The sequence below is a fragment of the Anolis sagrei genome, chromosome 4 (genome assembly GCF_037176765.1).
Source record: "Anolis sagrei isolate rAnoSag1 chromosome 4, rAnoSag1.mat, whole genome shotgun sequence".
NCBI classification, from domain to species: domain Eukaryota; kingdom Metazoa; phylum Chordata; class Lepidosauria; order Squamata; family Dactyloidae; genus Anolis; species Anolis sagrei.
In genome coordinates, this window is record NC_090024.1 from 194,247,983 (window position 1) to 194,275,931 (window position 27,949).

The 27,949-nt window shown below is 42.8% G+C and overlaps 1 protein-coding gene and 1 non-coding gene across 2 annotated transcripts; both read right to left on the reverse strand.

Annotated features, from left to right (window-relative positions):
• Positions 1-101: 101 nt before the first annotated feature.
• LEMD1 (LEM domain containing 1) lies at positions 102-27,949 on the reverse strand. Its single transcript, XM_060771525.2, has 8 exons — positions 27,760-27,949; positions 16,330-16,499; positions 14,649-14,765; positions 9,308-9,381; positions 7,486-7,569; positions 5,805-5,909; positions 4,033-4,091; positions 102-3,010 (listed from the first exon to the last, which is right to left on the reverse strand). Exons 2-8 carry the CDS (start codon positions 16,481-16,483, stop codon positions 2,800-2,802), a joined length of 804 nt encoding a protein of 267 aa, XP_060627508.2. The 5' UTR covers positions 16,484-16,499; positions 27,760-27,949; the 3' UTR covers positions 102-2,799.
• Positions 27,590-27,661, reverse strand: TRNAW-CCA (transfer RNA tryptophan (anticodon CCA)). The gene has a single exon. It is a non-coding gene; the product is annotated as a tRNA-Trp (tRNA).

The following is a 27,949-nucleotide window of genomic DNA, read 5'->3' on the forward strand; positions in this document are numbered from 1 at the left end:
ATACACGCAGACATTGCTTCAATGTTTTTGAGAATATTTATTTTGTTTTATTGATCAGGACCCAAGGCAGCTCACAAAAAGAATTAAACTTGACAGTAAAAATTTTAAAACAATGCAATCACTATTACAATAAAACCATATAAAATTATTTTAAATGCATTTAAAAATTAAAAATCAAAACACCTCCTACACTAAGAAACCTCTCTGTGAGAAATTATACTTTAAAAGTCAGCTTAAACCAAAATATCTTTGTCTGCTGGTGAGAGGAGAGCAGGAAGTTGGCAAGCCTATCCTCCATTGAAAAGGAATTCCAGAAGGTGTGAGAAATGAATGGGTCTCCTGTCCTCACTAAGCAAGCTTGTGATGGTGGCAGGACCAAAGCCTTTCCTTGGAGTTTAAAACTCTGTCAAGGTTCATACAAGGAGATATGTCCTTTCAGAAAGTCTGGACCTACATTGTATGGGGCATAATAGGTTGTGGCCAACACTTGAATTACATCCAGAAACAAATCAGTTACTAGTGAAGTTGTTTTACTAAGGGTGTTTATTATATGCTGTAGGTTACGAACAGTTTCCAAATGCATCTCCATATACTGTGCATTATAGTATTCCAAATGGAAAATAATCAAAGGAAAATATGATAGTAAAAATATGTTGATTTGGAAAGGTCAGCATAACATGCATAGAATGGAAAGTGTGTAAAAATATGTGTGCAATTCATTTTTTTAAAATCAGAAATTGATGATAAAAGTGCACAGAATGAATGTTGGGAAAATGAAATAGTGAGTGAAATCAGACTTGAAAAGTCATCCTTTTCTAAGAAGAGTCATGAAAAACTAATTTAGAATGGATTCCTGGACAATTATTTTTTCTCCAGCTTGAAATTTTGGCTCAACTCTTAGCACTTTGATTGAACAGAATATGACCTGTTAACATAAGATGAATGTCTACTGCATATGCATGTGCTGTTGAGATTTCACTCTGATTTTACCTCCTTGATCTAGCACAGACAAAAAATCTGATTAATGATGTTTAGTCATGACCAAACAAGCAGAGGAGTGCTCCGAGTAGCCCGCCACGAAACATGTGAGTAATTCCAGAATAACCTCAAATGAGAAAATGAACTTGCTTTTTCTGTGTTCCCAAGACTTTCAAAGTTTTCTAGAAGTGCATCACCTGTATGGCATAAAGCACTGAGTAAATCAAAGAAAGATTACTAACAGTTAAGAAGAGGTGGGAGGCAAAGAACATGGAGAAGTGAAAAACAATTATCAAACTGCAAAAAGTAAGTGATGTGAAGGTAGGAAGGGGATATGGATACATCCTATGGCCACAATGGGTATTCTGATGGTCCAAATTAAATGTACAAACCAGGGGTTTCACTACTCTGGATTCTTAGAAATCTATTCATGTACCAACAAAAAAGGAGACAGACTTTGAATTTCAGTGTTCAAGTTTCCTTATCCTGGGCTTTTTGTACAATATCATTTTTGAAGACATGTTGGGGATATCACACCATCTTTCATTCTCCTTTCGAAATCATATGCCAGGAAGTAATCACAGGAAACATTCACTGAAGGAGGTGAGTGGCAGCTAGATTGTTATTTGTGCCCCCTCATTGCCACAGAATAAAATCACAAGCTGTACAGTTTAGCAGCTTGTGATGGGAGTAAGGGTGTGCAACAAGGCTCTATATTGGATGTTGTCAAAATTTGCAGTCACAGGTAAACTGGAACACAACATTTGTCACAGAGCAAATTTTAGGTTTACACCATTTGAAAGCTACTTCATGCTTTCAAAAAACAATTAACAGCTACACCACTTCAATGCAGTATTTCATTGTGTTACCAATGAGAAAGAACAAGATGAGTAAAAAAAGCCAGCACATATGAAGAACTTGGCTTCGACAGTTTAAAGACAGTAAAATAAGGCATGAAAAGGTATTAATATTTCTTTATTTCTCTAGTAACCAGTCTATAGTTTTGGATTACATATCCCAGGAAATTCCCCACAGGATGATCAATGGAAGTCACAGATTAAAGCTTGCAAGTTCTCAAAAGCAACATATCACACTGTCCATGAGAAGAAAACAGGTACACAGAAATGTATGCGCCATAGCTGTGCCTGTATGATCAGGCATCAAGGACTCTGTCATTTTACATTAGATTACATAACAGGTGCTTCTACTTATACTAGGATAGGCAGCCCAGCTCCACAGCCTATTTCTGTATAGAACAAAGGCTTCGGGTTGAATTAAAGCACCGAGCTATGATGGTGAGAGCGATGGAATCTACTTGGCTCTGAGAAGAAGCTACCCTGCAACTTGTATTCTGTGTGGGTATATCACAGGGCAGTTGAATTACCCCACAATCATTTTTGCAACCTTTTCTGCAACCTTTTCCTTCTAGGTTTATGCTTCTTACTCGTGGGTTCATTAGGCTTTGAGAAACTGTCTTCTAAGCATAAGAACCACTTGAATAATACAAACAATGGTGGGAGGACTGGCTGCAAAAGGAAAACTTCACCTTCTGGAATTAAGAAAGGAAGAAATTGGTTTCCATTAATCAAGAAAGCCTCTACCAATGAGCTAAATCATGAACCACTGTCAAAAAAGTAGATGCTGCCAGATATTTTAAGATACAGACGCTGCAATGCATTTTAAATTCTAAACAAAGAAAATACATACATGGTATATCCACTTTTGCTTTTTAATTAGCTACCCAGACTGCTTATTCATAAGCAGCTAAACAGAACCACCACCTTTAGTCTTTTGATGTCATCTCTAAATGATGAGATGCTCTCATTTCCCCATGCTAAACCTTGGGAATGGATTCCCCATATTAGTTTCCATAGTAACATACACAACAAGAAGGAAAATGAAGATAGCAAACACTGCCATCTTTACACGGGTTGGTATAAGTTCTTCTACAGGCTTCTCAAACACCTGAGATTTTGCTACAGAAAGTTGCTTCACTGAAGGTGTCTTTGCTTGTACCGTCCTTCTTCTAGTACTAGAAGAACAAGAAACAGCATGATGAGGATCTTTGTAAACATCCAGACTGAAACATTACCTGGTATTTCATAAACATAGACATGCAATCTCAACCCAGAGCAGCATTCTCAAGAAGTGAGAGCTGAATCCAAAACACCTGGAGGACCAAAGATTGAAAACCATTTATTTAGAGGAATGAACTGGCAAAGCCACTTGTCAGTATGCTTTGCTTAAGAAAACCATAGAAAATTCAAGGGGCCATTATAAATTGACAGGTGACTTGAAGGCACATACACATAGATGGAATTTCAACATACATTTATTATCTGTATAAAATAAAATAGACATAGCAAAGTGGTGCTAGGAATTCCAAGATTCTGGACACCAGAATCTACACACTGCTAGCAGCTTTTTAAAAAACCTATCCTTTCCCTAAAAGATTTCAAGGCAGGCCTTCTAACAATAGCTTCTCCAGTCTGCTCAACCACTGCTCAACCACTGCTACAGTTAAACTCCATCCCAACCCCAAATGTCCATGAGCTACATCCTTGGGATTTTAGTCTATTGGTGCTATCTTCCTCTCTCAACAGATAACTTGATTAGAAGAGGCACTACAGCCTAAGTTAATCAATCTTCAACCTAGTGTATTATTAACTTACTTCAGATCTACTTCATAATTAAATTAAATTATACATTACACACACAAGCACAAAACACTCTAAAAGCAGCAGAATTTTACAGCCTTTTTTGCATACAGTTTCTCATCAAATAAATGTGAACAGTAGTCACATGTGTTTTTGATTTATTCCAATTTGTATCAATCCTACTTAGTATTGTTTTATCTATGACTATCACTGCTGCCTAGCACTATTTCTCCTCTGACTGGGAATATTCATGAAGTTAATACCTCAAACAAGAGTTATTTCTCAACATATTAGAAGCTGTAAAGCAGCCTCTATCATACTTCCAAGAGCAAGGAAAAGCCTACTGATTTATAGAGTATGCTTGTCAGACTTTTTAAGGAAATCCTAAAGAGATTACCTTACTCCTACACGGTTAGCATCAGGATAGCCATAATCTATGTGTGGAGGATGATTTATCTGCAAAAGGAAAGAAGGTTTATAAATAGGTGAATTTGCATAAGCATCTTACCTATATATTATGATTTTTTCATGCAAAGTAAAGCAAACACTTCTGAAATAGGAATACTAATGTGTTATTTTGTATAGTACACTTTAATGACATCTTGCTTTTGTTCTTTTATCATCTGCCTAATTCCCTGAAGATGCTTTAAGGGTGTCGTCCTTTTGTTAATAATAATAATAATAATAATAATAATAATAATAATAATAATAATGACTTATTTTTTATACCCTACCTCCATCTTCCCAAAGGGACTCAGGGTGGCTTACAGGGACAAGCCCAGCGAGCACAGAGTTAAAAACATAATGCAATAAAATCAAATCAAAACAAAACTAAACAGAAACATATCACAATAAAACGTAACATCATAACAACAGTACCATGGAGAGCAAAAAATGTGCTGAGTTCAGAGGGTTCTGAGTTTGTGCAAAATTCCTAGACAGAGCTAAGGGAAAGTGCAAAATTCAGGGTCAGGGATGGGAGAGTAGTGTTCTTGGGCATTAAAATGTCAGGGTTGTAGAGCGGAGGGTCATGCTAAAGTGCCGGAACGTAGGTATTATTGGGCCAATTATTTGGAACTGCCTAGTTAAAGGCACAGGGGAACACCCATGTTTTTAGGTTATTTTATCAGGTTAATTTCCATAATCTGTCATAGGCCACTCTTACTCCTAATGGTTTCTGACATCAAAACATGGATAAAGGTTTTCCCCTGACATAAAATCCAGTCGTGTCTGACTCTGGGGTGTGGTGCTCATCTCCATTTCTAAGCATTTCTACGGCATTGTCCAAGGTCATGTGGCTGGACCTTCCCACTGGAGCGGTACCTATTGATCTACTCACATTTGCATGTTTTTGAACTGCTAGGTTGGCAGAAGCTAGGGATGTCAGCGGAAGCTCATGCCACTCCCCAGAGTCAAACCTGTGACCTTTTGATCAACAAGCTTAGCAGCTCAGCACTTTAACCCACTGTGCCACCGGGGGCTCCATTCAAAACATGACAAATAGTTTATCATGAGAGAACTGCAAAGGTGTTAATTCATCTTGGGCAAGTCATCTGAACATGACTTGCCCCAAGATCTCTACAACTATAGAAAGGTACAGCCCTCAGAGGAGTCCTTTCAGAAGAAGAGGCTATTTTTGATGTCTAAAGCAGATGTAACTTCCAACAGGGGAAGCACCTTGCTTTCTAAATGTATTGTTTCAACTACTAGCATCTTAACCGCCCACCCCCCCCCACCCCCACCCCCCAAAGATAAAGCTCCATACTGAGCCTTAGATCTTAAGGCATACATACCTTAATTTATTGTCAGCAGATCATTAAAATATCATGTTAGATATATTATAAACAAAAATCAGGGCATTCAAATAAAAAAATTACAAAGCCCTGGAGCTGGATAGCCACGAAAGACTCAGAAGAGCGCTCAAGGAAACATTACATTATGGGGTATAGTAGATCTTCCTTAGGCTGGGTGCGTGCATGTGGGTGAAAAAGTACATGTTATTACAGAGCAGATACAAAATGTGTAATTATTTTGGTAAAGAAAAGAGAAATACAATAAATTTCAGCTGTTAGGCAATTGACAAGAAACATATACAATCTGATACAGTAGCCGTAGCTCTTTAGGATAATACCTATGAAATGGCTACATAGCACATCATTGCAAGAGTACCTTTTGTTTGCAGCTCGGTCCAGGGCTGCTACCAGATTTTCTCCTTGAGGTTGGTCCTTGTGACCGATTCAATGCCACCTTGCCCTCTGGCAATATTTCCTGTAGCTATTAATAGATGATATTATTATGAAAAGTGATCTTGCAACACCTTAGAGACTGAGAGAACAAAGTGAGTAGTATAAGCTTGGGCACACTTATATGCAATATTATATTAATTCCTCATGCATGCACTATTATATTAATGAAATAATAAGAGGCAGACTAACAAGACAGAACAGGTACAAAACAACGATTAACTGCTGTTTCTGAGTATCTTTGAAATTTGCTAAAATATATCTTCTTGCAGGCAACAGTCATACCATTTTTTTGCATTAGAAACTACAAAAATATATGCCTGATCTACTAATCTAAAGTGGCCATGGAAAACAGATCTGATTTTCATTGTCTAATTATATGCTTGCAGCTATTCGTTTTCAAGCAACTTGCCACTGATTATAGCACAAAGAATTTGGACAATGTGTTTCTCTGCCATCATCTTTCACTGATGGTCCCCAATTAAGCTCTACTATAGGTATGTGTGCATCCATGTGTATAGCAAAAGAGTCTATAAAAAAGAGAACACCTCAACTACTTTTCTTCTATTTAATGGAAATGGGAAAACAGGCATGGTCCAGGACTTAATTCTGGATAAGCATGCTAACCTCACTTACAGATGCCTGGCAGGGGAGAGGGGAAACTCTCCAGGGTTTGCCCACTTTAATGTTCCGTACAGCAGCAGATGGCGGCTAGTGGAGAAGGGGAGCAGAGCTGTAAAGATCTATCATAAGTCCATCTTCTTTACCAGATCTGTTGGGTGTGAGTGTGCGTATTTGAAGGTGGGTGGCCAGGACAGAAGTGTGATTGTGTTGATTTATCACCCATTAAACTGCTCAACAGTCTCCTTTCATGAGCTGACTCAGTTGGTCTTGCCACTGGTATTGCAATGCTGGGGATCTTCAACACCCACATGAAGACTGCTCTGTGATAAGCAGTTGAGGACCTCAGCCAAATGTGTTGCATTGATTGGACTGGGACTTTTTGCAGGTACAGATTGTATACCACACTGAGCCATAAAATTCACTACTCCTTGACTCTTGTTCTTTCCAAATAGATGTGAATAATAAATTAGAAAGCTCCATGTAGTATATTTACTCGAGTCTAATGCACACCTTTTTTGGCTAAATTACATTGCCAAAATTGAGGTGTGCATTAGATTTGATAGCGAGTTAGAACTGTGCAATTAAAACCTTGGGCCTGGTGCCAGGCAGCAGCATGACCAACAAGCAAAGGGAAGCCGCGCCCTTCTGTCAAGCCAAGACTGGTGAACCACAACAAAAAAAGAAAAACAGGGCTTCAATGGGGGAGCTCCAGTTTTGGTCCCCTCTCCCTCCTTCCAGACCTCCTCCTCCTTTTTTTTTTTTTTGTTTTTTGGGGGTTTTTTTTGGTAACGCACTTTCAGAATTGAGGTATGCATTACATTCAATGGTGCAATACTCAAATAATTAAGGTATATCACCTTGGACACACTGGAGAAAAAGTAAACTACACATGTAACTAATGATTTTTAAGTAAATTTGAATAACCCAAAAAATCAAGATTTATAGATATATTAATCTCTAACTGAGTCAGAGTAACTACTTACCTCTGCCACTATTTTGGCCAAACTGTGTTCAATATTAGATGATAACAGTTTCTTCTGACGTTCTTCAACATCTACAGTTGGCTTCTATGACAGAAGAGAAATAGTTAAAAACATGACTGAAAGCTAAAAGACAGGGGAAAAAATCACATAAAATGTGCTGCACTGAGATGATACAAGTTCTCATTCATGACTCATGACCCTTCAAGCGGTCATTAGTGCTGTCACACGGATGGGTTCCATATCAGCACCAATCACTAATCAGACCTCTAGTGATGCCTATAAAATGGTGTTTACTCATCTCTTGAAGATAAAAACTTATGCACATGCTTCAAAGGGCAGTGAAAGCCCTGCTGAAATCAAGAAGTAAACATTCCCATGCTGCTACTATGGTAAATAAAGAAAATGAAACAAAGATGGTACAAATGCTTTTATGTTTTATTTTTGTTTTATGCTTGTTTTATTTCTGATATAATAGGTTGTGTTTAAATTTTATTCTAATTTTCTCAGTTATATTTTGTTTTTATATGCTGTGGAGTTTATTTTTTGTTATTATGTGTGTATTAGTTGTTATGTTCAGACATTGAATGTTTGCCTTTTTTGTGACTGGAATCCACCCTGAGTCCCTTCGGGGAGATAGGGCAGAATTTAAATAAAGTTTTGTTGTTGTTGTTGTTGTTGTTGTTGTTATAGTTTTCTCATGCAAAATGTATAGGAGGAAGATTTTTTTCCCCTAGAGAGGAGGAGCTATAGGAACTGGTTTACAAGGTATCCATTCTTAACAGTTCTGAACCATTTATTGACAGATAAAGAATTAGTGTGTGCTTTCCCAGAATTCACAAAAATCTCATTATGAATTTGAAATTAAATAACAATCACAAGTAATTTGAAAGGGGGAAAATCTTCCATCTGCAATGTATTGGCAAGGACCATATCAATATCTCATAGGTTCCCAAGTGACTCTTTTCAGACTTCAGGAGCAAAAACTTTAAAGAATGTATAAAGACTACAAGGCATTGTGGTCTGTTTCAGGTGACCTCAGTTCCCCAACACTGAAGCTGGCTGCAGAAGGAACAGAGGAATGAAGAGTAGTTGGGCACTGGAAAAGTTGCTGAGGAAATTGTGGGATCCAATGTCCCAATTAAGAGGCTTGTCAAGTACAGCAGGCCCTCCATATTCATGGATTCTATAGCCACACTTTTGAAATATTTTGTTAAATCCCAAAAGCAAGCCTTGACTTTGCCATTTTATATAAGGGACACCATATTACTATGTCATGGAGTTTGACATCCACAGGTATTCCTGTGCCTAGGCCCTACTGAAGCATGATTCAAGGTTATCATTATTTTTGATACAAAATGGCTAGACCTGATCAGATGTGAGGGTGACCTCTCTAGGTAGATGTGGCAGGTGACAAGAAGTTCAAGTTTATCTTGGACCTCTTACTCAGAATATCATTTACCAGACCAAGTATCAAAGCAGCAAATTGAATTTTATTGAAGATCAATAAAATACTTCTGCATAGATATGATTCCATTTCTAGATTGTGTAACACGTACATGTTCCCAGCTATAATGCCCACTGACTTTCCATCTGTAAAATAAAGTTGGCTCATCCTTAAATACCTGAGTAGGCTATTTTGCATCAGATTTCCTAGGGCTCTAATGCATTAACAGCAGCCACAGAATAAATACATTCTAATTATGTGATTGGAGTAATTGCCTGACTTGTCAGGAGACTAACACAAAGTACATCAGTTTATATTATTTTATAATCTCCTGCATTTAATTGCATCCATAAAATATTCATGCTTTGGGTGACTTACATTACCAAGCCCAGAGGCACATTCAGCTGTCACTCTGAGGTTGTTTGTTTGGAGGACTACTTCTGTGGTTTGTCCTGTGTTAAAATGGGGGGGGGGGGGGGAGAGAGAAATTGAGTAATTTTCACGGAATATTCGGAAATATAGGTATCCAATACCAATTAGGAACGTCATGTTATGTTTCAGGAAACAAATTTTCTAACATGTATCCTTGTCTATATGTGTGTGAATAATGCCCACAAGTGTAGTCTTGAAAGCACAGACAGCAGATACTGAATCCTGATAATCAGCTATTGAGGAAGGAGAAGCAGGATGAGGATCATGATGAACTGAAGGAGAGGAGATGAGCATTCTGTTACAGGCTTTCTTCTATTATCTCAGTTGCTGAAAATGTTGCTTGTTGGCCCCCAAAACTATTTACATGTGTAAAGAGTCTGTCATCACAGCATCCACGAGAAAATTCTGATCCTTCTAGATCATGGATAATTAAAACTCTCTGTCTGGAAATCTCAAGTTTTAATTAAAGTTTGCTCAGGCATTTGCCCAATGTAATCAATACCAACTGTATTGCAATTTGACCTCCTGGTGTGCACTTTCTGATATAAATGTGATCTATGAAAACAAAGGTATACATTATGCAGGCACACTAAGGAAGAAAAAGCAGACCTACAGAATGAGCAGGGACACACGTCTCTGGTCTCATGTACCAATATAAAATGCTTATACAAGCAGTTCCCAAGTTATGAACAAGATACATTCTGCAGGTTTGTTCCTAAGTTGAATTTGTATATAAGTCCTAACGGGTACATTTTAAAAGTGTGTGTGTGTGTGTGTGTCTATGCACACGTGCGTACACACACACACACACACACACACTCTTTGGATACCATAAGGAGAAGTGAACAACCCTGTGGTGTTTTGTTGTCCGTTCAGAAGATTCCACCTAACTTTCTGTTCCTGTGATAACTGAATTTTGAAAAAATTGACTTGTTGTGGAAACAAGGATTGGTGATAAAGTTTCAGTGGAGACACCTTTCCCCCATGATAACTCTTTCAGGAGTGAACTTCCCTTCTGAGGGGTAGATATCTCTCACTTCCTGATGTCCCATTCTTAACATGGAGTTGTGTGTAAATCAGGGACTGCCTAAAATTAATACCCAAATCAGACATTAAGGAGAATGCATATTCCTTACCATGAACCTGTTTCCTTCCACTGAGATTTCCACATATATAGGTCTCTTTTAAAACCAACAAAATGCATGATGTTGCTTGAGTCAAAGAATTATTGCCTGAGGAAATTACCGCACACTTGCTGCCATCCTGCACCATTCCCAAATGTGGGATAGTAGCAATTTGTTGTCATGATGAGTGGCTTTGCACAACCACTGGTGTTGCACATTTATGATGCCTTGGCTGTGCAAAGCCACACTTCCTGGTGGACATTACAAATTCACCCTCCCCTGTGGTGCTTCTTCTCTTTTTATTTATTTTTTACAGTAACTTTGCGAATCCAGTTTTAGAGTTCAGCTATAAACAGTTGCCAGACTTTGCCCATCAATACCCATGGCAGTTTTGTCACAAAGTCCTGGTGGACCAGTAATAGAGATTACATGATGGTGTGCAACAGGGACCGTCACCAAAGGCAACAGATCTGTTACTGTGATGGTCTATCAACTCATTGCAGTGAGGGTCCTAGTTTACTTCTTTTCTCCATTTAAAGAATGAGGGCAAGAATTGTTTTATTATTGGTCTTTGGAAACAACTCTGGCTATCCTGCAGACCTGGGACAAAAGTCACGTGTCTCAATCTAGAGCAATGTTTCTCAACCTTCCTAATGCCGTGACCCCTTAATACAGTTCCTCATGTTGTAGTGACCCCCAACCATAAAAGTAGATTCATTGCTACTTTAAAACTGTAAAATTGCTACTGTTATGAATCATAATGTAAATATCTGGTATGCAGGATGTATTTTCATTAACTGGACCAAATTTGGCACAAATAATTGATACGCCCAAATGTGAACACTGGTGGAGTTTGGGGAAAATAGATCTTGACATTTGGAAGTTGTAGTTGCTGGGATTTATAGTTCACCTACAATTAAAGAGTCCCTTGAACCCCACTAATGATAGAATAGGGCCAAACTTCCCACACAGAACCAGTATGACCAACAGAAAATACTGGAGAGGTTTGGGAGGAATTAACAGTGGTTTAGGGGAGATGTATTTCACCTACCTCTGGAGAGCACAGTGAACCCAAACAACTATGGATCTGGACCATATTTGGCAGAAATACCTGATACGTCCAAATTTGAATACTGGTTGTGTTGGGGAGACTGATTTTGTCATTTGGGGAGTTGTAGTTGCTGCCAAAGGTGTTCCTAAGACCATCAGGAATATGTGTTTTTGATGGTCTTTGGCAACCCCTCTCAAACCCCGTCACAACCCCCCAGGGACCCCTATCCCCAGGTTGAGAAACACTGATCCAGAGCAAGATACTGTTTGTCCCCTGCACCCGATGTTCAAAGCAATATGGTATCACACTGGGGAATTTCAGCTTCAGAGTTCAGATCTAAGCAAGCAGGCAAATTAAAAAGGACTTAGTTTTGGATTTACATGCATTGGCAGTAGTAGTGGCTCTCGGTTCCTTTTCTAAAATAAATGAAGAAAATACTAGTAACCATATATGAATACACAACTGCTTGTTCAGAATTTATCAGTACATTTTCAAGCTGCCAATTTTTCTGTTCTCAGCAGTTGTAAGAATCGCCCCAGTCAACCTTCTATTTTGGTAAAGAAACCAGAAAACTTCACTTTATCCTCAGTGAGTTCAAAGGCTGCTTGAAAGCAGAAAATAGGTTTGCTTGACATCACTGAACAACATTTGCAAGATTCTAGTTCAGGTAAGAGAACAGACAATTGTAACATCTTCTCATTTTCAGTTCAGACTCATTCATTTAACTATTGAGAAATCTGCTACACTTAAGACTGGATGAAATGCAGACATATTTTAAACCATATTAATAGTTTTCAACGGGAAATAGAATAATAAAAATTTGAATAATTCACAAACTTAATCCAGTTGTTCAATCACAGGCCCCAGCTACTGGATGGGTGATTGGAATGGATGCTGTGTGTGGAGCTAGTAAACAGCTCCTTGTGAAACACCCAAAAAAGACATATATGCACATAAAACCAAATTGCATTTGTTATGTGACTAATAAGACCTATGTTAACAATAATGTCAATCATCATAAAATCCTCATGAAACAGAGTACTGAGAAAGGGGGGCGGTGTCTTGCATGCACATTCTTTAACATATGGGACATAACTGCTTTGTGTACACACTTTGCTATTCTAGATACAATTACTAAAACTCAAGGTCAACAAATTGATATGTATTATTCTGCCAAAATACAATAAGAAATTTCTCATTTGGTCATAGGAAAGGGTCTTAGTGAGACCACTGGTCAATCTAGCCAGATATTGCCACTGGGGGAAGAACTGAAAGGAGTTACTCCTAGCCCTACCTGGGCACCCCTGGACTTTGGTCTTCATTGAGTGTTTCCCATCCAAGTACTGAGGAGACTCAATCTTATTCAGCTTCTAAACTCAAATAAAAGCACATGTACCCAGGGTTGTATAGTTCTTATATAAGGAATCCCTCTGAAATTAATTAAATAGCTTTACCACTTTTGAATAAAAGGCTATGCTATTTAAAAATAGGATTTGTGTTAGACCAAGGAACCTTGTGTACAGTCACTCTTCTTTTGCATAAATTCCTTATTCTAACTCTAAAGAGGCAAGGAATTTTAAAATTAAATGGCAATAGTACAGAACAATAGCACCAAAAAAGGAAGGTGGGTTTGGTTTCCCCTTGCAAATTTATAATTGTACAATAGGGGTTGGCAACTGAAGGTCGTATTAGCCCTTCAGGAAAACCTTGGAGGCCACACCCACTACCACACACAGACCCACATAGAAATCACCCCCAACTGCCACCCCAAACCCTTCAGGAACCCCATTTATGAGCCTCTGTTGGACTTAGAGGGCTTTTTGGATGAAGGCCAAAAACATTTTTGGTTCCCCCCCCCCCCGAAAATTCCAAAACCTTAGAAAAATTTCCTTTTTTTCCTGAAAGAAGTGTTTGGGAGTTATCTGTTTATGGAAGAGATATAAATGTACACAAATATTAAGGTGCACATTTGGAGACCTCTGAAGGGTTCAAAAAAGTGGTCTGTGGTGACCCCTGCCCAAAAGGAAGACTGATCAACATTGTGCAGACTCACATTAGATTGTTTTGTTGTGAGAGGAATACTACAATTCAGAAAAGGTAAAAGGGTCTCAGCTAGAATATAAACAATCTCATTTTCAAGTGCCTTTCAGTAGACATAAGCAAATTTCTCTGAAATCCAGGCAAGGTATTGCAATCATTGTTGAAAATACAGGCTAGACCAGGCCTGGCCAAATTTCGGCCCTCCAGGTGTTTTGGACTTCAACTCCCACAAATACATAGAGCCAGTAGGCTTACCTTAAATCAGCACACAGTAAGCTTACAGAAGAAAAGGACTGTTTTCATAGGGGCTACAGCATACTTCCATCCCTGCTATAATAATTAGCAATAAAATTCCTTTGAATGTCATGCAATTCACTATTTTGACCCCAGTAAAGGGGGGCTCAAAACATAGCAGAAATGCCATCTATATCCCCCAAATATCATTGTTGGGCATTCTGGAGCAAAAACAAATGTATTTTTAACCCATGGGGAGTTCTAAGGACCACAAAAACACTCCTGTGGAGTACATGCAGCCTATGGGCTAAACTTTGCCCTCTCCTGCTCTAATGCAATCCAGAGGGAAATATTTTGAAATCCAAGCAGACTACACTGAAATCTATTTTCACCCTGAATGACTTTTTTTTGTTCCAGATGGATTTGCTGAATAATTGAATTGCGTATTTCTACTGGTATAGCTACTGAGGGAAATATAAAGTTATGATTGGTAATGCCAGTAATAATATGTATTGTCTAAGGCTTTCATGGCCGGAATCACTGCGTTGTTGTAGGTTTTTCGGGATATATGGCCATGTTCTAGAAGCATTCTCTCCTGATGTTTCACCTGCATCTATTGCAGGCATCCTCAGACATTGTGAGGTTTCACAACCTCTGAGGATGCCTGCCATAGATGCAAGCGAAACATCAGGACAGAAGGCTTCTAGAACATGGCCACATAGCCCGAAAAACCTACAACTCAGTAAAAACAACTGGCAAGTCGTAATTCTTAATCTGTTATCTGCAATGTACTACTCATTCACAGACATTCTTAAAACATTACTTGATGAATCCGTACCATGTTCTCCATTTTCCTTTTCAGAATCATCAAGCCTGCTATTTTCCCCAGCTGCACTGGTTGGGCATTGTTTCATCAACTGTAACAGCTTGTTCTCATAGGTAGTCCTTGTGGAAGCTAAAAGAAGCAGGCCAAAAAACAACAGCTTTAGTACTGGCTTGTTATACTGTTCCCAATGCACTAAGATTTCAGGAGATTCTAAGTGCTCAGAATGGTTGAAAGGACTGGAGAATCTTATACACCACTAAACCCCACTCTGTTCTTAAAGCATCAAATCCAGGCACACAGTAATTCCAACTAGACTAAAATTCTGCAGCAGCAGCTTCAGTAATTTATGTCTGTTTGGATCTTATACTGTCACCTGGTGCAGAATTCTTCAGGCGCATGAACACTGCTATCATTTTTCCCATTCATTGTTTTCTTTTTCAGGCCAAACCTGCCTTTTCTTTTATACCACTCACTCTCTTTGTCATCTTCTAAGCCTGTTCCAATTTGCCTATGTGGAGCGTGGGCATATTTTTCTGTAGATGCTGATGACCTGTCAACATTGCAAATGTTGATGGTGACAGAAGTCACATCCCGACATCATTTGGATGACAACATAGTCTCCTGCCCTGCCTTATATCATTTTAATTCTGTGTTGTCCAATACTGGACACAACGATCCAAAATGTATTAGAAGTATTTCTGATAACTTTAAAACTATTGTTCTGTCAGTGAAGGCTAAATATTCATTCGTCAATGAAAGCATCAACTTTACAAAAATTACTCAAGTTTGGCCATTCGCTAGTTTCATTGTGAGATACGTTTTGCATGTTTTACAGCCACATCAAGTTAGCCTGTCCTTCAGTGCAGAACTTTGCATTTGTCATATAATTTCACTTTGTTAGTCTTGGATATCTATCGGCCAATTCATCCTATAAGTGTTTGTACTAATGGTCAGACCCAGGCCCGTAGCCAGGATTTTGATTCGGGGGGGGGGGGGGGGGCAGAGTCTGAGTGAAAGAGGGTCTACCCTAGCAAACTTTTTGTATCGTTACCCCAATACCCCCATGCATATGGGATATATTGAGCATGGTGATTAGATCATGATATGAATAAACATAACAGTTTAAATAATATAAAAGTAAGGCCTTCTTGTGGACCACCATGAGAATTTCGGGGGGGGGGGGGCTGAAGAGCGAGGCTTCAGCACTCTGAATGGTTTCTTTTCCTTCCCGAAAAGACCATCAAAAATCAAGTAACTCTATTACAAAATGTGTGCATTTGCAAATATAAAATGTACAGAATGCAGCCTTTCTTGATGCCTACTGATGGTTACCCAAATAATGTTATAATGGTTTTTAGCATAGATAATGTACAAACCTGTTTACATTAGCTAAACAAGATGTGTATTTTGGAACATATTCAAAATACCTGCAGGATAAGACAAATTAAGAGTCTGAATAAATAAAAGCATATGTTCTACAGCAGGAGCTGAACATCCGGTCCTTCAGTAAAGAGTCATCTCAAATCATTTATACCTACCTGGTTAAATATAGCTTGACTCAGACTGGGATTGTTTTAAGAAGTAATTAATCACTTCTTTCTACCAAGAAGATTTAATTTCCTACCCACATATTGGGTTCTGCTGACCTTTATACCCTTCAACCAGTTTAAATCATCATTAAAGTGATGCCTACGTAATATCGGTCCAGCATTGAATCCATGTACAGAGAGCTGTTCTCGTAATTCAATGTCATTCAGAGAGCGAACTTCAATCACATCTTTGGAAGTTTGTTCTGCAGAGTCTTTTTCTTTGCTTTCTATGCGCACATCTACGGTAACCGTCTCCATCTCCTAATGATACAACCTATGAAACAGGATACAAGACCAGTTAAGAATTTTGTCTTAATGAAGTTTCCCATCACCTTGTGTTATATCTGAGTGGTAAACTTTATTTACTATCCTGATTTTAGAGGTTTTTAAAAATACAGATAGCCAGATTTTGTTCATTTTCATCGTTTTCTCCTTTCTGTTGAAATTGTGCACATGCTTGTGGATTTCAATGGCTTCTCTGTGTAGTCTGACATGGTGGTTGTTAAAGTGGTCCAGCATTGTGTTCAGACCCACTAAGAAAATCCTACAAATGCTACGTTCAGCAAAGAACAAAAGGGATCATCTCACCTCTGCAGGAGTCTACCGTATACCATGCAGCTGAGGACAAGTCTACATAGGGACCACCAAATGCAGCATTGCCCAAACACGAATCAAGGAACATGAAAGGCACTGCAAACTAAGTCAGCCATAGCAGAGCACCTGATGAATCAACCTAGACACAACATATTATTTGAGATCACAGAAATGCTGGACCACTTTAACAACCACCATGTCAGACTACACAGAGAAGCCACTGAAATCCACAAGCATGTGGACAATTTCAACAGAAAGGAGGAAACCATGAAAATGAACAAAGTCTGGCTACCAGTATTTTAAAAACTCTAAAATCAGGACAGTAAACAAAGAACAACACTAAAAAAACAAGGGAATTCCAGTCAGGAAACAATCATGGCCATCTAAAATCAGGACAGTAAAGAAAGAACAAGAGTCAAAAACAGGGGAATTCCAGACAAGAAACAACCAGGACCAGCTAACACCTCCCAACAAAGGATTCTCCCAGGCAGGAAGCAGCTAGGTCTTGAAGCTGCAAGGCTATTTAATGCTAATCAAGACAATCAATTATAGCATTCACTCTTGCCTCCAGACAAGAAACAATCAGGCCCAGTTAACACCTCCCAACAAAGGATTCCCCCAGGCAGGAAGCAGCCAGGCTTTGAAGTTGCCAGACTATTCAATGCTAATCAAGCTGGCCAATTGAAATATTCCCACTTGCTTCCAATAGACAAGAGCTCTTCCTCCCACCCTGGACATTCCACAAATATATAAACCCCATTTGCCCAGTTTCCAACAGGCCTCACGAGTTCTGAGGATGCCTACCATAGATGTGGGCAAAACATCAGGAGAGAATGCTTCTGGAACATGGCCATACAGCCCAGAAAACTCACAGCAACCCAAATAATGTATTTTAAGAGAGAGAAAATTATTTTCAGCTGGACAACGAAGACAGCTGACTGGAGGAAAATCAACTCATTTTGGAATGTGGTGCTGGACAACAGTGCCGGAAATACAGTGGATACCTCCAAAAGGCAAGTTAATAGACTGAACTCTGAAAGCCAAAATGATTACACTGAGGCTCTTGTACTTTGACATATCGGGAAATGACATGACTCACTGAAAAAGACAATGAAACTCATTGAAGTTGAAGGTAGAAGGAAAAGAGGAAGACTACGTAACAGGTGAATTGACTGGCTCAGTAAAGGCATCCACAGCCCAGACTTTGAAAGACTTGATTAGGTCTGTTCATAGTAGGATCTCTTGGAGGTCATTCATCCATAGCATTGCCATAAGTCAAAGGGAACTAGATGGTACATAACAACAGAGCCGTGTTAGTCTACTGCAGTAAATAAGTAAGCAACTTGCGGAAATTTTAAATTTATACAATTTGAGCATTCACTTTTAAAGATAATTTGTATTTAGAAATATGGCTATTGGATACAGATTTACATGTTCTGGAGTAAACCCAAACTTCAAACTTAATTGTCCAACTCTTGGGGGTGGTGGTGGTGCTCATCTCCATTTCTAAGCCAAAGAGCCAACGTTGTCCGTAGACACCTCCAAGGTCCTGTGGCCAGCATGACTGCATGGAATGCCATTACCTTCCCTCCGGAGAAGTACCTATTGATCTATTCACGTTTGCATGTTCTCAAACTGCTAGAAGCTGGGGTTAACAACAGGAGCTAAACCTACTCCCCGAATTCAAACTGCCAACCTTTTGGTCAGCAAGTTCGCCAGCTGAGCAGTTTAACCCGCTGCGCCACCAGGGGGCCACTGTCACTTCATCATCCATAATGAAGAGCGTTGTTGTCTTTAGACACTCTCCCAATCAAATTACTGGCATGTCTGCATGGCTGCCTTTTATTACCTTCCCGCCAAAGCGGTACCTATTTATCTACTTACATTACTGTTTTTGAACTGCTATGTTAGCAGAAGCTGGGCTGACAGTTGAGAGCTCATGCCAACCCGGGCTTGAACTGTCGCCCTTTCGATCGGCGAGATTTTCTGCAGCTAGAGGTTTAACCCACTGTGCTAAAGCCCAGCCCTTCCTATTGAAGTCCTTCCTGGACTGAGTCTGCTGTGCTTGCTGTGAAGGGGCAATAAAGATCTCCAGCCTGCTCCCAGGACTCCTTGTGAGTAGCCAGCAGCCCAGGCCTCCTCCAGTGGGGTGTGACTCAGCAATCTGCAAGGAGGCCTCTACATCTATAAAGCTGAGTCCACAGGCCTGCCAGGGACTGAGTCTGCTGTGCTTGCTGTGAAGGGGCAATAAAGATCTCCAGCCTGCTCCCAGGACTCCTTGTGAGTAGCCAGCAGCCCAGGCCTCCTCCAGTGGGGTGTGACTCAGCAATCTGCAAGGGGCCTCTACATCTATAAAGCTGAGTCCACAGGCCTGCCAGGGACTGAGTCTGCTGTGCTTGCTGTGAAGGGGCAATAAAGATCTCCAGCCTGCTCCCAGGACTCCTTGTGAGTAGCCAGCAGCCCAGGCCTCCTCCAGTGGGGTGTGACTCAGCAATCTGCAAGGAGGCCTCTACATCTATAAAGCTCTACATCTGCGGCTGCCATCTTGCGTCTCGCTTTTCCATTGCCGCCGCCGTCCCTTCACCGCTGCCGCTGCGACCGGACCACCGCTGGGGCCAGGGCCGAGCCAGGGCGTCCCGCTTCTCCATCGCCGCCGCCGTCCCCTCACCGCCGCCGGTACGACCGGACCACTGCTGGGCCACGGAGAGCGTCGCGGCCGCTGAGGCCGCCATCTTGGCGCCCCGCCTTCACCATCGCTGCCGCTGCTGCGACCGGTCCACCGCTGGGGCCGTTGGGCCAAGCCAGGGCACGGAGAACGCCGCGGCTGTTGCGGCCGCCATCTTGGCGCCTCGCCTCACCATCGCCGCCTTTCCATCGCTACCACTGCAGCTGCTGGGCCGCCGCTGGGCCGCTGGGCCATCGCTGCCGCCTTCCATCGCGGCCACCACCATTTGGCCCGCCGCCTTGTCATCGCTGCTAGATTTCACCTTTGCCACCACTGCTGGATCTTCTAGAGTTTCATCTTTTCAGCGTTGACTAATATTGTGTAGAACCTTTGTATGTGCCTTAATATTGTGTAGACCTCTTGTGCTGGCCTCAATAGTGTGTAGACCTTTGGTGCTAGCCTTAATACTGTGTAGACCTCTTGTGCTGGCCTTAATATTGTGTAGACCTCTTGTGCCGGCCTAATATTGTGTAGACCTCTTGAGCTGGCCTTAATATTGTGTAGACCTCTTGTGCCGGCCTAATATTGTGTAGACCTTCTGTGCTGGCCTTAATACTGAGTAGACCTTTTGTGCCGGCCTTAATATTGTGTAGACCTCTTGAGCTGGCCTCCTTTGGATTGATAGATATACAATAGACCAACTGTGCTGACCGCCACTGTGTACACCATCCCCGGATGCCCCCATCTGCTCTCAGACCAACCGTCTAGAGGTACATCTGAATCATAACAACCTTATTCAAGTGGTATCACCATCATCTTCGTAAGAACGTGACTACATATTACTATCTTAGCACACTCTTCTGGTTGTCGCTGCTGCTAAGCTGATATAAGAACACAACAGCACTTTAAGGCGCCTGCCACCTGCTGCTAAATAACACTAGCACTTACGCCCCCTTCCTTATCCCTCTATGCCGCACTTTAGTGAATGCTGAGAACCAGTTTCAGGTTACCTATTGCACTTTAGATCTTGCACTTTATGTATGTGCCCAACGGCACGTAGTGTGTTGTTAACTGAGTGGTATTACTGACTGTGCTGCACTGAAGACTCTCGCACTCTCGCACTTTACGAACTATCCTAACTGGTGTGGCTGGAACGCCCCTTCCTTCTGAAGCTATTGTTATCCATGAAGTCCCCCACCCCCCTGTTGGTACTATCCCTGTTGCTACTGACTAGCGGAAGGGTCAGGGGAGGAGGCGGGCTGGAGCCTGTGGACAAAAATGGGGCGGGGAAGGGGGAGGAAGGGGAGCAAGGGTGTTGGCAGGGACCAACAAATCAAACAACTGATGAAGCAGGAAATAAGACCTTGATATTAGATCGCGGCATGGAGGGGGGGAGGTGTTCCACTAGCCGAGGGGCCCCCATAGAGGTCGTGGTGGGGAGGAGGAGATGCGGAAAAAGGAGACCTCGAATTTGGCCTAATTCGGACCGTTTATCTACATTAACAATTCCCAACCGGTCTCCTAAGGTAAATTGGTGTAACCAGGTGAGCGGGCCCTCGGGATTGAAGGTGGTGCTGCTGAACGCCAGATCTGTCAACGGAAAAACGACCTGGATCCAGGACCTAATCCTGGAGGAGCGGGCAGATCTGGCGTGCATTACGGAGACCTGGTTGGATGAAGCTGGAGGCGTAAATCTGACCCAGCTTTGTCCTCCAGGCTTCTCCGTACAGCACCAACCGAGATCCGGAGGACGGGGAGGCGGGGTCGCAGTGGTCTATAGAGATTCCATCCGTCTGACCAGGAGCCCCATCCCGCAGACCACAAATTTTGAATGCGTCCACCTGAGGGTGGGTGACCGGGACAGAATAGGGATTCTGTTAGTGTACCGTCCACCTCGCTGCACTACAGTCTCCCTACCTGAGCTAGCGGGGGTGGTCTCGAGCCTGGCGTTGGAGTCTCAACGGCTTCTTGTGCTGGGGGACTTCAACATCCATGCCGAGGCGACCCTCACAGGAGCGGCTCAGGACTTCATGTCCGCCATGGCAACCATGGGGCTGTCCCAACGAATAACTGGCCCCACCCACTGTGCTGGACATACATTGGACTTGGTTTTCTGCCAGGGATGGGAGCAGGGTGGCGGGGTGGAGGAGTTGTTCATCTCTCCGTTGCCATGGACCGACCACTTCCTGATCAGATTTAGGCTCACTGCACCCCCTAACCTCCGCAAAGGTGGAGGACCCATTAAGATGGTCCGCCCCAGGAGGCTTATGGATCCGAATGGATTCCTGATGGCTCTTGGGGACTTTCCCGCTACCTCGGCAGGTGATCATGTTGAGGCCTTGGTCGCTCTCTGGAATGGGGAGATGACCAGGGCAATTGACATGATCGCTCCGGAACGTCCCCTCTCAAGTAACCGAGCTAAACCAGCTCCTTGGTTCACTGAGGAGCTGGCAGCGATGAAGCGAAGGAAGAGGGAACTAGAGAGCGTGTGGCGCTCGGACCCAAGCGAGCCAAACCGAGCACGGTTTGTGTCCTTTCTAAGGGCATATGCCGCGGCAATAAAAGCCGCAAAGAAAACTTTCTTTGCGGCCACTATTGCGTCTGCAAAAAACCGTCCGGCGGAGTTGTTTCGGATTGTCAGAGGTCTTTTGACTCCCGCCACCTCAGGCGGGAGCCCTGACAATTCGGCCACGCGCTGTGAAGCATTTGCTCGGTTCTTTGCAGACAAAGTCGCTTTGATCCGTTCTGGGCTGGACACCATATTAAATGCAGTCTCTGTGGATGTGACACGAGCACCTGCTTGTCCTGTTTTGATGGATTCTTTTCAGCTTGTGAAGCCCGAGGATGTGGACAAGATACTTGGAGGAATGAGGCCCACCACGTCCATCCTAGACCCCTGCCCATCCTGGCTTCTGAAGGAGGCCAGAGGGGGATTGGCTGAGTGGGTAACGGTGGTGGTTAATGCCTCCCTTCGGGAAGGCAAGATTCCAGCGAGCCTAAAACAGGCTATTATAAAGCCGCTGTTGAAAAAACCATCACTGGACCCCACTAAATTTGACAACTTTCGGCCTGTTTCCAATCTTCCCTTCTTGGGCAAAGTCATGGAAAGCGTGGTGGCCTCACAACTCCAGGTATTCTTGAGAGACACGGATTATCTGGATCCGGCACAGTCTGGTTTCAGACCGGGACATGGTACCGAGACAGTCTTGGTCGCCTTAGTGGATGATCTGCGCCGGGAGCTAGACAGGGGGAGTGTGTCCCTGTTGGTGCTCCTGGACCTCTCAGCGGCCTTCGATACCGTCGACCACGGTATCCTTCTGGGGCGCCTTGCGGAAATGGGTCTTGGGGGCACTGCTTTGCGGTGGCTCCAGTCATTTCTGGAGGGTCGTACCCAGAAGGTGTTATTGGGGGACTCCTGTTCAACCCCACAGCCTTTGACCTGTGGGGTTCCACAGGGCTCTATATTGTCCCCCATGCTGTTTAATATCTACATGAAGCCGCTGGGTGAGATCATCCGGAGTTTCGGGGTGCGGTGTCATCTGTACGCAGATGATGTCCAGCTCTGTCACTCCTTTCCACCTGCTACTAAGGAGGCTGTCGAAGTCCTGAACCGGTGCCTGGCCGCTGTAATGGTCTGGATGAGGGCGAACAAACTGAAATTAAATCCAGACAAGACAGAGGTACTCCTGGTCAGTCGCAAGGCCGAGCAGGGTATAGGGTTACAGCCTGTGCTGGATGGGGTCGCACTCCCCTTGAAGGCGCAGGTTCGCAGCTTGGGTGTGATCCTGGATTCATCGTTGAGCCTGGATTCCCAGGTTTCAGCGGTGACCAGGGGAGCATTTGCACAGCTTCGGCTTGTGCGCCAGCTGCGCCCGTACCTTGGGAAGTCTGACTTGGCCACGGTGGTACACGCTCTGGTCACATCCCGTCTTGACTACTGCAACGCTCTCTACGTGGGGCTGCCCTTAAAGATGGCCCGGAAGCTTCAGCTCGTCCAGCGCGCGGCAGCCATGTTGTTAACAGGAGCAGGACGCAGGGAGCACACAACGCCCTTGTTGTTCCAGCTCCACTGGCTGCCGATTTGCTACCGGGCCCAATTTAAGGTGCTGGTGTTATCCTACAAAGCCCTAAACGGTTCCGGCCCAAAATACCTTACGGACCGCATCTCGGCCTACGAGCCCACGAGGACCTTGAGATCATCTGGGGAGGCCCTTCTCTCGATCCCGCCTGCCTCACAGGCACGTCTGGCGGGGACGAGAGAGAGGGCCTTCTCGGTGGTGGCCCCCCGGCTGTGGAACTCCCTCCCTGCTGACATCAGACAGGCGCCCTCCCTCATGGCCTTTCGTAAGGGCCTGAAGACGTGGCTCTTCGAACAGGCTTTCAACTGAGTGCTATGTTACTGGAAATGACAACCGGAATGAATTTACGACTACGAGATTGATTATGATTCCATAATATGACGCAGCGGATTTTTAGTGTAATTTAAATGTTGTGTATTAGTGATGTTAGTTTGTTGTCCTGATTGCTTTGTAAAGTGTCTTTTTTGTATTGTACACCGCCACGAGTCGCCCTAGGGCTGAGAGCGGCGGTTAATAAATGCAAGAAATAATAATAATAATAATAATAATAATAATAATAATAATGTTCAGATTCCTACTGCTATACTATTCTTAAAGGTAAAGCAACTCTTATCATACAATTCCATAATCCCTTTAAAATATTATTTATTTACATTATTTTTATCCCACTGGTGGCTAACAATAACCATAAAACAATCAAAGCTAAAATGCAAATCCACTAAAATATATAACAACAACAACAACAAACCACTTGGGTCATTCAAGCTATTTAAAAAAGGCATTAAAAACTACAGCCACCCCAAAATCACAATCACACCGTATCTATGTGATAGAGTGCATCTATAGAGAATGAATGCAGTAACTCAATGATATGGAATCCTGGGAATTGTAGTTCGTTAAGACACCAGCACTCTTTGACAAAGGCCAAAGAACTCATAAAACTACAACTCCCAGCATTCCATAGCATTGAGCCACTGTAGTGAAAGTGGTGCCAAGCAGCCTTAATTCTATAGCATAGATCATGCATGGGGAAACTTTGGCCCTCCTGCTGTAAGAAATTGTGGGAGTTGTAGTCCAAAACACCTGGAGGGCCAAAGTTTACTCATGCCTGCCTTAGATGAAAAGGATGTTTTATAGTCACACTTGTTCTATGATATCATCTCCCCAAACTACATTTTTCTTGTATTGTCAAAGGCTTTCATGGCCAGAATTACTGGATTGTTGTGAATTTTCTGGGCTTTATGGCTGTGGTCCAGAAGCATTATCTCCTGACGTTTTGCCCACATGGCAGGCATCCTCAGAGGTTGTGAGGCAAGTGAGGTTTATATATCGGTGGAATGTCCAGGGTGGGAGAAAGAACTCTTGTCTGCTCAGGGAGGTGTGAATATTGCAAATGGCCAGCTTGATTAGCATTTAATGGCCTAGCAGTTTTCAAGGTGTGGCTTCTTGCCTGGGGGAACCCTTTGTTGAGAGGTGATTAGCTGTCCCCAATTGTTTCTTCTGGAGTTCTCCTGTTTTTGAACGTTGTTCTTTATTTACTGTAATGATTTTAGAGGGTTTTTTTTTTTTTTAGTACTGGTAGCCAGATTTTGTTCATTTTCATGGTTTCCTCCTTTTTGTTTAAATTGTCCACATGCTTGTGGATTTCAATGGCTTCTCTGTGTAGTTTGACATGGTGGTTGTGAGAGAGAGTCCAGCATTTCTGTGTTCTCAAATAAAATGCTGTGTCCAGGTTGGTTCAGCAGGTGCTCTGCTATGGCTGATTTCTCTGGTTGACGGGAGTCTGCAGTGCCTTTCATGTTCCAGGATTTGTGTTTGGCCAATGCTGTGTTTGGTGGTCCCTATGTAGACTTGTCCACAGCTGCATAGTATACGGTAGACTCCTGCAGAGGTGAGAGGATCCCTCTTGTCCTTTGCTGAACGTAGCATTTGTTGGATTTTCTTGGTGGGTCTGTAGAGAATTTGCATGTTGTGTTTCTTCATCAGCTTCCCTATGCGATCAGCAGTTCCTTTGATGTATGGCAAGAACACTTTTCCTCTGGGTGGATCTTCGTCTTTACTCTCGTGGCTTGTTCTTGGTCTTGCAGCTCTTCTGATGTCTGAGGTGGAGTATCCATTGGCCTGGAGAGCCCAGTTTAGGTGGTTCAGTTCATCTTGGAGGAGGTGGGGTTCGCAGATTCTTTTTGTAAGGTCTTCCAGGGCTTTAATTCACTTCTTTTTTTTACTTGTGTGATGGTTGGACTTTTTATGTAGGTATCTATCTATCTGTGTGTATAGATTTTCTGTAAATTGTGTGGCCCAATTGTTGATCTGGTTTGCGGATGATTAGGACATCTAGAAAAGGCAGTCTTCCTTCATTTTCTTTGTCCATGGTGAATTGGATGTTTGGGTGGATGCTGTTAAGATGGTCCAGGAATCTGTTTTGTTCTTCTTGTGATGGAGTCCTGATCCGTTCAGTTGTTGGATTTTATCAGTTCCAAGCAAACATGACAAAACTGAAAGTGGCTTTTGTTCTTTTTCAGATGGGTGCATATGTTCTTGTGGTACATGTTGTTTATATTGTTTGGTTGCTTTGGATCCTTCATAGATGAAAAGCGGGATAGTTTACACACCCATACACTATATATATATATTGCAGAGTTTGCCTCCCTCTCCCCATCAGACCATAGTTTGAAACATTATTTTATGTCGGGCATGGGCAACCTTTTTTATCTTGTGGCCGCATTGTGGGCCCAATGGAGAGAGCCGGGAGGAAAGGTGGCCAGGCATGTACTGGATGAGACAGGCCTGGGAGGGAGAGCTTGTGAGAGGTTGGGCCGAGAGGGGGTGGGGCAGGACCCGGGTCATCCTCAGGGTTCCCTCCTGGCATAAGGATGGGTCTGCTTAAATATTAGTCAAATATGAAATATTAGTCAAATATTATCCATTATTCTTTAACCTGATTGCCTGAAGGCCTGGTCCCACAACCACAATTTTACCTTCTTTCTGAAGGTGAGGAGGGATGACAATGATCTAATTTCCCCGGGAAGCAAATTCCACAGGTGGGGGGCTACCACCGAGAAGGCCCTGTCCCTCGTCCCCGCCAAATGTATTTGAGACAAAGGCAAGGACAAGAGCAGGGCCTCCCCAGACGATCTTAAGCTTCGAGGTGGGACATAGAAGGAGATACGTTCGGACAGGTATGCTGGACCGGAGCCGTATAGGGCGTTATAGGTCAAAACCAGCACTTTGAATTGTGTTCAGAATTGGATCGGCAGCCAGTGGAGCTGACACAACAGGGGGGTGGGTATGCTCCCTGTATGACGCTCCAGTGAGTAGTCTAGCTGCCCCCCTTTGGACTAATTGCAATTTCTGAACAGTCTTCAAAGGCAACCCAACGTAGAGCTTGTTGCAGTAATCTATACCTTTGTTATGTGTTTTTGAAACTACCAGGCTATTCAGTGCTAATCAAGCTGGCCAATTGAAATATTCACACCTACTTCCAACAGGCAAGAGCTCTTTCTCCCACCCTGGAGTTTCCACAAATATATAAACCCAATTTTCCTAGTTTCCAACGGACCTCACAACCTCGGAGGATGCCTGCCATAGATGCAGGCGAAACGTCAGGAGAGAATGCTTCTGGAACATAGCCATACAGCCCGGAAAACTTGCACCAACCTACATTTTCCTTAATCAATATGACTAGACCTGTCAATCATCTCTTCCTCGCCATTCTTTAAAAGGTTTGGAGTTGGCGTGGCCAAGGAAGTTGTCCCTTGGTGTTTCTCCCCCTGGGTATTGTCCCGCCTGGTTTTCCTTTCCAGGGACTCTGCACTTGATGAGGTTCAAGCAAGTGACGCCCCATGCCCCTTTGTTACGTGTCATGAATTGTGCTTTGACGCTCACGTGGATTTCCCTCCTTATTATCCCTTCTTGTCTATGTTGTAATTTGGCCCCCGGCTTTTAAAGGGAAGCCAGGACACTCAAAACTTCCCTTTCCCTTGCTTTACGGTGTAAAATAAATCCCCTCCGAGGAGGGGCATTCCGTGACCCCGACGTGATTCGAACACGCAGCCTTCTGATCTGGAGTCAGACGCGCTACCGTTGCGCCACGAGGTCTCCGGCAAGCTGCTCGGAAGCCAAGCTTCAAGAGTCTCCCGAATGCCTTTCCGCGCATGCGCACTAGACCTTATTTTTTGTACTATACATTGACTCACCGTTTGGGGGCCCGTTATTTCCTTAAATTTGGCTATTCTTTGCTAAAGGTGAAAATAAACCACATTACTTTATTGTTTCCACCTCGCTTTTCTCCGTACCCCTGCGTTTCCCTCAGGAAAAGGCCCACAAGTGGGTAAAAACAATTGCGGGCCCTCCCGGGTTGCTTTGAATGCTTCGTTTTGACAGACA